At 47.6% G+C, this 15,029-nt stretch overlaps 1 protein-coding gene across 2 annotated transcripts in view; it reads left to right on the forward strand.

The window, feature by feature from the left end:
- Positions 1 to 721: 721 nt before the first annotated feature.
- The window catches only part of ttc39b (tetratricopeptide repeat domain 39B), a 44,734-nt gene continuing 30,426 nt past the window's right edge, over positions 722 to 15,029 (forward strand). The window contains exon 1 of one of the 2 annotated variants that reach the window (XM_082965409.1): positions 722 to 1,829. In XM_082965409.1, coding sequence (XP_082821535.1) covers positions 1,785 to 1,829 — 45 coding nt within the window. In that variant the 5' untranslated portion in view covers positions 722 to 1,784. The remainder of the gene's footprint in view (positions 1,830 to 15,029) is intronic. The other variant, XR_014381520.1, reaches the window with a different exon arrangement.

Consider the following 15,029-nt stretch of genomic DNA (forward strand, 5'->3'; position numbering starts at 1 on the left):
ATACCACCTGGTAGTGTGGTGGATGGGACTACCAGCTCTCTGTAACCTAGAGGGCAACCAGTGGGTCCATCTCTTCTATACCACCTGGTAGTGTGGTGGATGGGACTACCAGCTCTCTGTAACCTAGAGGACAACCAGTGGGTCCATCTCCTCTATACCACCCACCTGGTAGTGTGGTGGATGGGACTACCAGCTCTCTGTAACCTAGAGGACAACCAGTGGGTCCATCTCCTCTATACCACCTGGTAGTGTGGTGGATGGGACTACCAGCTCTCTGTAACCTAGAGGACAACCAGTGGGTCCATCTCCTCTATACCACCTGGTAGTGTGGTGGATGGGACTACCAGCTCTCTGTAACCTAGAGGGAAACCAGTGGGTCCGTCTCCTTTATACCATGTTTCTTGTAGGATGACAATGTCTGTATTTTCCCATTTCTTTGATTTAAGTCTGGGTTCCTGCGCTTTAGTAGTGTAGAAAGTAGTGTAAAAGTAATTTAGAAACCTACCAAAGGCAGATGACCTCAGACCTTGTATATTCCAGGATGAGATCGTTCTCCCTCTCTCTGTCTCTCTCCAGGTGCTTAGAGGAAGTGAGAGCGCCTTGCCTCTCTCTAGTGGCTGTCTTTGGGTGGTGCATGTGAAGAGGACCACTGACTAGTGGGAGGGGAGGAGCGATTTATATTTGCCACATAGCAAGAACAATTTTCCGCGCAGTGCGCACACAGTGAAAATACCAATATTAATCCGGTACATTTTTTTTCCATTTTTCATTACTTATTAGGGTACAACAACACCCATAGGGTATCATTCAGGCACCGATGGAATAAGGACTGTAACCCGCTTCTTATCCTAGGACCTGTATTTTTTTTAAATTATGGATCATAATTAACTGGCATTTATAAAATATGATTTTGTGCGTGACTATTCATCTGAATTGATACCCAGGCCACCCCCCCTCTCTGCGTAAAACAAATAAATAAAGACACAGCGGATCCACATGCGCGTCGTGGTGCGTCGCTTGTTTTGGACTCGAGTCATATTATTATTCAAATGAAATGATCGCTTCCAAAGTCTACAGTTGATTCGATACTAGAACATCACAACCCAGAAGCACGTAACTGGGCCACGGCAAAGATTACTATAGTCTATAGGCGAGACTGTCCTCTCTGGGCCTATTTTTGTCTAGGCTGAATAAACGTTCAAATAAGAAGGACAGATTTACATATATAAATGAATTCTCTACTAGACTAGTCTATATGCAGTAGAGAGTGAACAAAGCGCGGATTGCTACAAATAGGTTTAATACCGGCGTTTTACCGGGGTTGTTGATATCTCAACGGCCGGTTACGCGCTGCTTTATATCCTGTTTCAGTTTCTTGACTGCTGACGTGACACCTGGAGAAGACTCTCGTTGTCTCCGTGATTGACCGGAGGAAGGCTGTGTAGTCAGGATGGACTGGGCTGGCCCGGTGGAAAAGGTTTTTCTATTGTGTTGGAGGAAGGCGGACCGGTGTTGACCGTTCCTTGGGAGTGTGTATCCCGTTAAAGGAAGGTGGAAGGAAAGCAGCAGCTGGCTAAACACCGAACCGTCCAGGAAAAAAACACTCCAACTGGATTTTCTGTCTGAACAGAAACGGAGACACTCACCACCGAGAGAGAGAGAGCTGGACTAAAACGAAATAATTTTCGGACCTAATGATTAACTAGTCTTTTGTTAAACCCCTAACTTTGTTAACAGTTCCAGTCCTTTAGTGGCTTTGCTGCTCGCCTTCTCCCCAGCTAACCATGGCCCACGTCGGGAATGGACCTGGGAATAACGCCGACGACGAGGTGAGGAAGAGGAGGGAATGTGACATGGGTTATGATACTCGGATGATGATGATGATGATGTATGTTAAACTACGGCCGTGTTCTCGCCTGCATTACTCTTGGTTTAGATACTCTCATTATTGCTCAAGACGGAAGTAGGCTACAAAAGGTTATTTATGTTGTTGACTCGTTGTGTAACCTAATTTTAATAATAATAATATTACATTTCATTTGTAAAGCGCATTTCTCACACCCAATGCGTTTATATGGACATTATCTGGACACGGGCTATCCTATTACACCGTGTTGCATAGTGTGTTGCATAGTTACCTCGCGGAAGATTACGTTATATGACCGTAACGGTTGCCGTGGATATGTCCTGGAAGTAAATTAGCTAGTTAGAAAATAAATAGTCTATTGTGTCAGAGTTACAATTAAGTTTACACCCTTCATTAAGTTATCACAATAGTCTACTGTTTCTTACAGACACACAGACAGACTACTTCCTTATCGCTCTGTCCTTGACATTCTGTGTGTCTGTCTTGGGCCTAAAAAACACATTTTATTTACAATGACGGACAAACCCGGGTGACACTGAGCCAATTGTGCGACGCCCTATGGGACTCCCAATCACGGACGGTTGTGATACAGCCTGGATTCGAACCAGGGTGTCTGGTAGTGACGCCTGCTAGCACTGAGATGCAGCGCCACTCGGGAGCCCCAATAAGTCGCCTACATAATTGCATGTATTAAATGCATGTTTGTCCTGCAGCCAGTAGCAGTAAAAACTGCAGATCGCTTAAATATCCCGGTAGGCCCTTTGTGACGTGGCTCACGTTTTTCGCGCAGGCAGACAGGCAGCAGGCAGCGCAGACAGACAGACAGACAGGGCAGACAGCTGGACTGTGAGACTAAATGCCCCTTAGCAGTGGGTTATTTCGGGAAGTTCCAGGCACTTCTGAAGTCACTTGGCTCTGTAAGTTAAGTTCTCTATTCGCTACATTGTATTTTATTTTATTTTTACATTTATTTTACCTTTATTTAAGCAGGTAGGCTAGTTGAGAACAAGTTCTCATTTACAGCTGTGACCTGGCCAAGATAAAGCAAAGCAGTTCGACAACATATAACAACACAGAGTTACACATGGAGTAAAACAAACTTACAGTCAATAATACAGTAGAAAAATAAGTCTATATACAATGTGAACAAATGAGGTGAGATAAGGGAGGTAAAGGCAATAAATACCATGGTGGCAAAGTAAATACAATATAGCAGGTAAAACACTGGAATGGTAGATTTGTAGTGGAAGAAAGTGCAAAGTAGAAATAGAAATAATGGGGTGCAAAGGAGCAAATTAAATAAATAAATAAATACAGTAGGGGAAGAGATAATCAGTAGTCGGTCATCAGTAGTCGGTCATCAGTAGTCAGTAGTCAGTCATCAGTAGTTAGTAGTCAGTACGTTATTGACACACTCATTGCTGGACATAAAGTGATAGTGACAGACTGATAAGTTAGGCGCCATTTGAATAGGGACTGGAAACACAAACACACTGTACTTTGTACTTTGTACACACAGACACACACACACACACACACACACAGACACACACACCACTAGCCTCCAGCGTCAGTCCTCATCAATTAGTTAGGAGTGTTCCATTACCTGTGGTGGAACAAATCAGCTGGTGTGTGTGTGTGTGTGTGTGTGTGTGTCTCTGCTGTGGTGTGTGTGTGTGTCTCTGCTGTGGTGTGTGTGTGTGTCTGCTGTGGTGTGTGTGTGTGTGTGTGTGTCTGCTGTGGTGTGTCTGCTGTGGTGTGTGTGTGTGTGTGTGTGTGTGTGTGTGTGTGTGTGTGTGTGTGTGTGTGTGTGTAATGCTGAGAGAATGTCCTTGTGACACATCATCATCTGTTAATGCTGAACTGACAGAATAGACGTCAACCTTGAGATGTGAGAGAGAGAAATGGGAGATATTGTGTATTGGACAGCACCAAAATTAATCTAATCTATTTCACCTTTATTTAACCAGGTAGGCCAGTTGAGAACAAGTTCTCATTTACAACTGCGACCTGGCCAAGATAAAGCAAAGCAGTGTGACATAAACAACAACACAGAGTTACACATGGAATAATCAAACATACATTCAATAATACAATAGAAAAGTCTATATACAGTGTGTGCAAATGAGGTAAGATAAGGGAGGTAAGGAATTGGCTTTGGGGGTGGCCAGTGAAATATACCTGCTGGAGATCGTGGGTGCTGATATGGTGACCAGTGAGCTGAGTTAAGGTGGGGCTTTACCTATCAAATACTTTTATAGATGACCTGGAGCCAGTGGGTTTGGTAACAAATATGTAGCGAGGGCCAGCCAACGAGAGCATACAGGTCGCAGTGGTGGGTAGTATATGGGGCTTTGGTGACAAAACGGATGGCACTGTGATAGACTACATCCAATTTGCTGAGTAAAGTGTTGGAGGCTATTTTGTAAATGACATCACCGAAGTCAAGGATCGGTAGGATGGTCAGTTTTACGAGGGTATGTTTGGCAGCATGAGTGAAGGATGCTTTGTTACGAAATAGGAAGCCGATTCTAGATTTAATTTTGGATTGGAGACGCTTAATGTGAGTCTGGAAGGAGAGTTTACAGTCTAACCAGACACCTAGGTATTTGTAGTTGTCCACATATTCTAAGTCAGAACCGTCCAGAGTAGTGATACTGGACGGACGGGCAGGTGCGGGCAGTGATCGGTTGAAGAGCATGCATTTAGTTTTACTATCATTTAAGAGCAGTTGGAGGCCACGGAAGGAGAGATGCCTAGAGGTGGATCAGAAAATCACCAGCAGAAAGAGTGACATCATTGATGTATACAGAGAAAAGAGTCGGCCCATGAATTGAACCCTGTGGCACCCCCATAGAGACTGCCAGAGGTCCAGACAACAGGCCCTCCGATTTGACATACTGAACTCTATCTGAGAAGTAGTTGGTGAAGCAGACGAGGCAATCATTTGAGAAACCAAGGCTGTTGAGTCTGCCGAAGAGAATGTGTGACTGACAGTCAAAAGCCTTGGCCAGGTCGATGAATACAGCTGCACAGTATTGTATTTTATTGATGGCGGTTATGATATCGTTTAGGATCTTGAGTGTGGCTGAGGTGCACCCATGACCAGCTCGGAAACCAAATTGCATAGCGGAGAAGGTACGGTGGGATTCGAAATGGTCGGTGATCTGTTTGTTAACTTGGCTTTCAAAGATTTTAGAAAGGCAGGGTAGAATAGATATAGGTCTGTAAGAGCTTGGGTCTAGAGTGTCTCCCCCTTTGAAGAGAGGGTTGACCGCGGTAGCTTTCCAATCTTTGGGGATCTCAGATGATACGAAAGAGAGGTTGAACAGGCTAGTAATAGGGGATGCAACAATTGCGGCGGATAATTTTAGAAAGAGGGTCCAGATTGTCTAGCCCGGCTGATTTGTAGGGGTCCAAATTTTGTAGCTCTTTCAGAACATCAGCTATCTGGATTTGGGTGAAGGAGAAATGGGGGAGGATTGGCCAGGGTTGAGGTAGCCAGGTGGAAAGCATGGCCAGCTGTAGAAAAATGCTTATTGAAATTCTCAATTATTGTGGATTTATCGGTGGTGACAGTGTTTCCTAGCCTCAGAGCAGTGGGCAGCTGGGAGGAGGTGCCCTTATTCTCCATGGACTTTAGTGTCCCAGAACTTTTTGGAGTTTGTGCTACAGGATGCTAATTTCTGTTTGAAAAAGTTAGCCTTTGCTTTCCTAACTGCCTGTGTATATTGGTTCCTAACTTCCCTGAAAAGTTGCATATCGCTGGGGCTATTCAATGCTAATGCAGTATGCCACAGGATGTTTTTGTGCTGATCAATTGCAGTCAGGTTTGGAGTGAACCAAGGGCTATATCTGTTCTTAGTTCTACATTTTTTGAATGGGGCATGCTTATTTAAGATGATGAGGAAGGCACTTTTAAAGAATAACCAGGCATCCTCTACTGTCGGGATGAGGTCAATGTCATTCCAGGATACCCCAGCCAGGTCGATTAGAAAGGCCTGCTCGCAGAAGTGTTTTAGGGAGCGTTTGACAGTGATGAGAGGTGGTCGTTTGACCTCAGACCCATTACGGACGCAGGCAATGAGGCAGTGATTGCTGAGATCCTGGTTGAAGACAAAAGGGGTCCAGGCCAATTGGCAAAATCGGTATTGTAGCCGAAGGAGTGGCTGATGGACCTCTTCAGCTAGCCGGGAGATGGGCCTAGCACAGGCTTGCTCCAGGCTAATTGGTGCTTGTTTCGGGACAGAGACCTTAGCCAGGAGGTAGCCACTCGGATAGCAACTAGCTAGCTGCGATGATCCAGGTGAAAAGGTTCAGAGCTTGCGGTAGGAATCCAGACATGTGGAGAAAAGGCAATCCGGTATGCTCTGGGTTGAATCGCGCTGTGCAGACTGGCAGGAGTTGACCAGGCTAAAGGTTAGCTGATGACCGCTAGCTGTGGCTAGCTGACTACTAGCTAGTTAGCTAGTTAGCTGGCTAGCTTCTGATGGGGGTTCCGGTTCTAAAGTATAGAAAATAGCAGATCCGTACCACATTGGGTAGGTTGCAGGAGAATATGTTAAAATTGAGGTTAAAAAAAATATGATGATAGAGGCCGTATTATCATGGGCAGCGCCATTGAGGACTTCCACCATTTTAATGTAGTCAACTGGGTGGGACTTCCAACTTCATAGGGTCCATCAGGAGGGATCAGCCAATCGGAGTCATGTCTAATTGGGTCATCAGGAGGGATCAGCCAATCGGAGTCATGTCTAATTGGGTCATCAGGAGGGATCAGCCAATTGTGAAAAAGAAAATGTACTACTTCTGAATGGCGCTGCCCATGCTGTCACAGACGCTATAATGATTAGTCTATCTCTATGGATTAGCGTAACTGATGCTTCACCGTCATTAAGACCTTTAGCTAAAAACTTGCTAGCAAACTAGCTCTTGTATTTTGATTTGAATGGAGGAGATGGCGTTTGGTGTTGGCAGGCATGTTGAAGTTTTGAGGATCTTCTCCAGTGGTTTTAGCTTCAAGGCAGACTGAGCCTTCCTCCTGCTGAAACTACCCTGCCCTGATACTGACTACTGAAGCCATGAATAAACTACCCTCCTCTCCTCTCTACTGTCCTGTGATTTACCCTCCTCTCCTCTCTGCTGTGATTTACCCTCCTCTCCTCTCTGCTGTGATTTACCCTCCTCTCCTCTCTGCTGTGATTTACCCTCCTCTCCTCTCTACTGTGATTTACCCTCCTCTCCTCTCTGCTGTGATTTACCCTCCTCTCCTCTCTGCTGTGATTTACCCTCCTCTCCTCTCTGCTGTGATTTACCCTCCTCTCCTCTCTGCTGTGATTTACCCTCCTCTCCTCTCTACTGTGATTTACCCTCCTCTCCTCTCTGCTGTGATTTACCCTCCTCTCCTCTCTGCTGTGATTTACCCTCCTCTCCTCTCTGCTGTGATTTACCCTCCTCTCCTCTCTACTGTGATTTACCCTCCTCTCCTCTCTGCTGTGATTTACCCTCCTCTCCTCTCTGCTGTGATTTACCCTCCTCTCCTCTCTGCTGTGATTTACCCTCCTCTCCTCTCTGCTGTGATTTACCCTCCTCTCCTCTCTGCTGTGATTTACCCTCCTCTCCTCTCTACTGTGATTTACCCTCCTCTCCTCTCTACTGTGATTTACCCTCCTCTCCTCTCTACTGTGATTTACCCTCCTCTCCTCTCTACTGTGATTTACCCTCCTCTCCTCTCTACTGTGATTTACCCTCCTCTCCTCTCTGCTGTGATTTACCCTCCTCTCCTCTCTGCTGTGATTTACCCTCCTCTCCTCTCTACTGTGATTTACCCTCCTCTCCTCTCTGCTGTGATTTACCCTCCTCTCCTCTCTGCTGTGATTTACCCTCCTCTCCTCTCTGCTGTATACACACACCAGTCCCCTCCTATTTAACCTGCGGTAGGCTCAGCTGTTGTAATGTAGTTATACTGATCCTGATCCTCAGTCATACCATTAAACCTAGAGCCCACTGTTAGGAGGGTGTTATTGAGGACACGTGTGTGTGTGTGTGTGTGTGTGTTGGACAGGGAGACAATGTGTTCACTGTTAAAAGCTGTCTGTTTTAACAGGCCTGGGTGATGTCGTTGTGTAGAAACCATCGATCTGCTCTAGACAGTAAAACATTGCCTCGGGGACGGGGGACGGGGACGGGGGACCGAGTGCTCTCTGTGTGTGTGTGTGTGTGTGGGCTGTTGTCACGATTTTATGTAAGTGACTATCATGCTATTATTAGCTTGCAACCTCTCAGAGCAGGACAGGGGTTGGGGACTGGATAGGAGAGAGTAGGGAAGCTGTCTTAGGTGAACCAACTGTGTGTGAGAGAGAATGCCAAAGGGCTTTATTGGCATGGGAACAGGTTTACACTGCCAAGTGAAGAAACAAAACAATGAAGATATTAAAGTGAAATTGAGAGATACACACACACACACACACACACACACACACACACACACACACACACACACACACACACACACACACACACACACACACACACACACACACTTGTGTGTGTGTAATGTTTACTGTTAAAGGTCTTTATTGCCATGGGAAACATATGTTTACATTGCCAAAGCAACTGAAATGGACTATAAACAAAACGTTTACAGTAAACATTACACTCACGAAAGTTCCAAAAGAATAAAGACATTTCAAATGTCATTATGTTTGTGTACAGTGTTGTACATCTACACAACGACTTGCCTAGTTACATAAAGGGATATAAGTAATGATGTGCAAATAGTTAAAGTACAAAAGGGAAAATAAATCAACATAAATATGGGTTGTATTTACAATGGTGTTTGTTCTTCACTGGTTGACCTTTTCTTGTGACAACAGGTCACACATCTTGCTGCTGTGACGGAACACTGTGGTATTTCACCCAGTAGATATGGGAGTTTATCAAGGTTGGATTTGTTTCGGAATTCTTTGTGGATCTGTGTAATCTGAGGGAAATATATGTCTCTTAAATGGTCATACATTTGGCAGGAAGTTAGTGGTATTTCCATAGTTTCCACCTCATTTTGTGGACAGTGTTGCACATAGCCTGTCTTCTCTTGAGAGCCAGGTCTGCCTACGGCGGCCTCTCTCAATAGCAAGGCTATGCTCACTGAGTCTGTACATAGTCAAAGATTTCCTTAAGTTAAATGTAAGTTTGGGTCAGTCACAGTGGTCAGGTATTCTGCCACTGTGTTCTCTCTCAACACCACAGGCCTTTTTGGGTTGGAGGGTTTATATTTTGTCCTGTTGTTCATTCAATGTAATTGGAGAATCCAGTGGGTTCTGGTCGTCTTTAATGATTGACTCTATGGTCTGGGTGGGTGGTCCTCTATGGTCCCCTATGGTCTGGGTGGGTGGTCCTCTATGGTCTGGGTGGGGTGGTCCTCTATGGTCTGGGTGGGTGGTCCTCTATGGTCCCCTATGGTCTGGGTGGGTGGTCCTCTATGGTCCCCTATGGTCTGGGTGGGTGGTCCTCTATGGTCCTCTATGGTCTGGGTGGGGTGGTCCTCTATGGTCTGGGTGGGTGGTCCTCTATGGTCCCCTATGGTCTGGGTGGGGTGGTCCTCTATGGTCCTCTATGGTCTGGGTGGGTGGTCCTCTATGGTCCCCTATGGTCTGGGTGGGGTGGTCCTCTATGGTCCCCTATGGTCTGGGTGGGGTGGTCCTCTATGGTCTGGGTGGGTGGTCCTCTATGGTCCCCTATGGTCTGGGTGGGGTGGTCCTCTATGGTCCTCTATGGTCTGGGTGGGTGGTCCTCTATGGTCCCCTATGGTCTGGGTGGGTGGTCCTCTATGGTCCCCTATGGTCTGGGTGGGGTGGTCCTCTATGGTCCTCTATGGTCTGGGTGGGGTGGTCCTCTATGGTCCTCTATGGTCTGGGTGGGGTGGTCCCCTATGGTCTGGGTGGGGTGGTCCTCTATGGTCTGGGTGGGTGGTCCTCTATGGTCCCCTATGGTCTGGGTGGGGTGGTCCTCTATGGTCCTCTATGGTCTGGGTGGGTGGTCCTCTATGGTCCCCTATGGTCTGGGTGGGGTGGTCCTCTATGGTCCCCTATGGTCCTGGGTGGGGTGGTCCTCTATGGTCCCCTATGGTCTGGGTGGGTGGTCCTCTATGGTCCCCCTATGGTCTGGGTGGGGTGGTCCCCTATGGTCTGGGTGGGGTGGTCCTCTATGGTCCCCTATGGTCTGGGTGGGGTGGTCCTCTATGGTCAGGGTCTGGTGTGGACTGTTCTGCTGTGGTGTCCAGACTTATGTCGGGAGCTGAGGTGGGCTGTTCTGCTGGCTTCTCTGTGGTGGTGGCCACCTCCCTAGTGGGTTGTTCTTTGTCACACGCCATCCCCCTCACCCTCTCCTTCAGCAGTCTGATCCTCTCCTCCATCCCCCTTCACCCTCTCCTCCATCCCCCTCACCCTCTCCTCCATCCCCCTTCACCCTCTCCTCCATCCCCCTCACCCTCTCCTTCAGCAGTCTGATCTTCTCCTCCATCCCCCTTCACCCTCTCCTTCAGCAGTCTGATCCTCTCCTCCATCCCCCTTCACCCTCTCCTCCATCCCCCTCACCCTCTCCTCCATCCCCCTTCACCCTCTCCTCCATCCCCCTTCACCCTCTCCTCCATCCCCCTTCACCCTCTCCTCCATCCCCCTCACCCTCTCCTCCATCCCCCTCACCCTCTCCTCCATCCCCCCTCACCCTCTCCCTCCATCCCCCCTCACCCTCTCCCTCCATCCCCCCTCACCCTCTCCCTCCATCCCCCCTCACCCTCTCCTCCATCCCCCTCACCCTCTCCTCCAGCAGTCTGATCCTCTCCTCCATCCCCCTCACCCTCTCCTTCATCCCCCTCACCCTCTCCTCCATCCCCCCTCACCCTCTCCCTCCATCCCCCCTCACCCTCTCCTCCATCCCCCTCACCCTCTCCTCCATCCCCCTCACCCTCTCCTCCATCCCCCTCACCCTCTCCTCCAGCAGTCTGATCCTCTCCTCCAGCAGTCTGATCCTCTCCTCTAGTGCTCTCTGTTCTTGTCCTGCTCTTTCTCCTGTTGTAGTTGTCTCACTACAGTCCAGAGTGCAGACATGTCTCTCTCTCCACCTCCAGCTCTCCAGGTCTGGTTAAGGGGGTGTTGTTGTGCTGGACTGTTGTCTGGGTCTGGTTAAGGGGGTGTTGTTGTGCTGGACTGTTGTCTGGGTCTGGTTAAGGGGGTGTTGTTGTGCTGGACTGTTGTCTGGGTCTGGGTAAGGGGGTGTTGTTGTGCTGGACTGTTGTCTGGGTCTGGTTAAGGGAGTGTTGTTGTGCTGGACTGTTGTCTGGGTCTGGTTAAGGGAGTGTTGTTGTGCTGGACTGTTGTCTGGGTAAGGGGGTGTTGTTGTGCTGGACTGTTGTCTGGGTCTGGTTAAGGGGGTGTTGTTGTGCTGGACTGTTGTCTGGGTCTGGGTAAGGGGGTGTTGTTGTGCTGGACTGTTGTCTGGGTCTGGTTAAGGGGGTGTTGTTGTGCTGGACTGTTGTCTGGGTCTGGTTAAGGGGGTGTTGTTGTGCTGGACTGTTGTCTGGGTCTGTGCTGACTGGAGTGTAATCACCTGCTGTTCCAGCTCCACCTGTCTTACCTCCAGCTGGGTGAATTTATTCTTCACACTTTTCTTGGGCTTTAGCTATAACTAACTATTTTGCCAATTGGACTGGTCCCCCCTTCCACACGGAACCCCACTAATCCACAGACGGAAACGCACGAGGTGGCTAAAAACAGACCTCCCTCCATCTTCTACCAGCTTGCTACCTATGGCCCGGCTAGCTGTCTGAATCTCACTGGACCCTTTGATCACTCGGCTAAGCATGCCTCTCCTCAATGTCAATATGCAATGTCCATTGCTGTTCTGGTTAGTGTTTATTGGCTTATTTCACTGTAGAGCCTCTAGCCCTGCTCATTATACCTTATCCAACCTCTCAGTTCCTCCACCCACACATGCGATGACATCACCTGGTTTCAATGCTGTTTCTTGAGACAATATCTCTCTCATCACTAAATGCCTAGGTTTACCTCCTCTGTACTCACATCCTACCATACCTTTGTCTGTACATTATACCTTGAAGCTATTTTATCGCCCCCAGAAACCTGCTCCTTTTTCTCTCTATTCCGGACGTCACAGACGACCAATTCTTATAGCTTTTAGCCGTACCCTTATCCTCATACTTCTCTGCTCCTCTGGGGATGTAGAGGTGAATCCAGGCCCTGCAGTGCCTGGCTCCATTCCTACTCCCCAGGCGTTCTCTTTTGATGACTTCTGTAACCCTAAAAGCCTTGGTTTCATGCATGTTAACATTAGAAGCCTCCTCCGTAAGTTTGTTTTATTCACTGCTTTAGCACACTCTGCCAACCCGGATGTCCTAGCTGTGTCTGAATCTTGGCTTAGGAAGTCCATCAAAAACTCTGAAATCTTCATCCCTAACTACAACGTTTTCAGACAAGATAGAACGACCAAAGGGGGCGGTGTTGCAATCTACTGCAGAGAGAGCCTGCAGAGTTCTGTCCTGCTATCCAGGTCTGTACCCAAACAATTTGAACTTCTACTTTTAAAAATCCACCTCTCTAAAAACAAGTCTCTCACCGTTGCTGCCTGCTATAGACCCTCTGCCCTCAATCTCACACAAATTATTAATGAACCCACCAGGTACCACCCCAAAGCCGCAAACACTGGCACCCTCATAGATATCATCCTAACCAACGTGCCCTCTAAATACACCTCTGCTGTTTTCAACCAAGATCTCAGCGATCACTGCCTCATTGCCTGCACCCGTAATGGGTCAGCGGTCAAACGACCTCCACTCATCACTGTCAAACGCTCCCTGAAACATTTCAACGAGCAAGCCTTTCTAATCGACCTGGCCCTGGTATCCTGGAAGGATATTGACCTCATCCCGTCAGTAGAGGATGCCTGGTTATTTTTTTTAAATGCCTTCCTCACCATCTTAAATAAGCATGCCCCATTCAAGAAATGTAGAACCAGGAACTGATATAGGCCTTGGTTCTCCCCAGACCTGACTGCCCTTAACCAACACAAAAATGTCCTGTGGCGTTCTGCATTAGCATCGAACTGCCCCCGCGATATGCAACTTTTCAGGGAAGTTAGAAACCAATACACACAGGCAGTTAGAAACGCCAAGGCTAGCTTTTTCAAACAGAAATTTGCTTCTTGCAACTCAAACTCTAAAAAGTTCTGGGACATTGTAAAGTCCATGGAGAATAAGAACACCTCCTCCCAACTGCCCACTGCACTGAGGATAGGAAACTCTGTCACCACCGATAAGCCCACTATAATTGAGAATTTCAATAAGCATTTTTCTACGGCTGGCCATGCTTTCCACCTAGCTACTCGCCCAAGCCTCCCCCATTTCTCCTTCTCCCAAATCCATTCAGCTGATGTTCTGAAAGAGCTGCAAAATCTGGACCCCTACAAATCAGCTGGGCTTGACAATCTGGACCCTTTCTTTCTAAAATGATCTGCCGAAATTATTGCAACCCCTATTACTAGCCTGTTCAACCTCTCTTTTGTGTCGTCTGAGATTCCCGTAGATTGGAAAGCAGCTGCTGTCATCCCCCTCTTCAAAGGAGGTGACACTCTTGACCCAAATTGCTACAGACCTATATCCATCCTACCCTGCCTTTCTAAGGTCATCGAAAGCCAAGTCAACAAACAGATTACCGACCTTTTCGAATCCCACCGCACCCTCTCCGCTATGCAATCTGGTTTCAGAGCTGGTCATGGGTGCACCTCAGCCACGCTCAAGGTCCTAAACGACATCGTAACCGCCATCGATAAGAAACAATGCTGTGCTGCCGTATTCATTGACCTGGCCAAAGCTTTTGACTCTGTTAATCACCACATCCTCTTCGGCAGACTCAGTAGCCTTGGTTTCTCAAACGATTGCGTCGCCTGGTTCACCAACTACTTCTCTGATTGAGTTCAGTGTCTCAAATCGGAGGGCCTGCTGTCCGGACCTCTGGTAGTCTCTATGGGGGTACCACAGGGTTCAATTCTTGGGCCAACTATTTTCTCTGTATACATCAATGATGTCGCTCTTGCTGCTGGTGAATCTCTGATCCACCTCTACGCAGACGACACCATTCTGTATACTTCTGGCCCTTCTTTGGAGACCGTGTTAACAACCCTCCAGACGAGCTTCAATGCCATACAACTCTCCTTCCGTGGTCTCCAACTGCTCCTAAATACAAGTAAAACTAAATGCATGCTCTTCAACCGATCGCTGCCTGCACCTGCCCGCCTGTCCAGCATCACTTCTCTGGACGGTTCTGACTTAGAATTTGTGGACAACTACAAATACCTAGGTGTCTGGTTAGACTGTAAACTCTCCTTCCAGACTCACATCAATCATCTCCAATCCAAAGTTAAATCTAGAATTGGCTTCCTATTTCGCAACAAAGCATCCTTCACTCATGCTGCCAAACTTACCCTCGTAAAACTGACCATCCTACCAATCCTCGACTTCAGCGATGTCATTTACAAAATAGCCTCCAATACCCTACTCAACAAGCTGGATGCAGTCTATCACAGTGCCATCCGTTTTGTCACCAAAGCCCCATATACTACCCACCACTGCGACCTGTACGCTCTCGTTGGCTGGCCTTCGCTTCATAATCGTCGCCAAACACATTGGCTCCAGGTCATTTACAAGACCTTGCTAGGTAAAGTCCCCCCTTATCTCCGCTCACTGGTCACCATAGCAGCACCCACCTGTAGCACGCGCTCCAGCAGGTATATCTCTCTGGTCACCCCTAAAGCCAACTCCTCCTTTGGTCGTCTCTCCTTCCAGTTCTCTGCTGCCAATGACTGGAACGAACTACAAAAATCTCTGAAACTGGAAACACTTATCTCCCTCACTAGCTTTAAGCACCAGCTATCAGAGCAGCTCCCAGATCACTGCACCTGTACATAGCCCATCTATAATTTAGCCCAAACTACTACCACCTACCTACTGTATTTATTTACTTTATTTATTTTGCTCCTTTGCACCATATTATTTATATTTTAACTTTGAACTTTCTTCAAATAACAAATCTACCATTCCAGTGTTTTACTTGCTATACTTTATTTACTTTGCCACCATGGCCTTTTTTGC

This window comes from Salmo salar, chromosome 18, assembly GCF_965601325.2.
Source record: "Salmo salar chromosome 18, fSalSal1, whole genome shotgun sequence".
Lineage (NCBI taxonomy): Eukaryota > Metazoa > Chordata > Actinopteri > Salmoniformes > Salmonidae > Salmo > Salmo salar.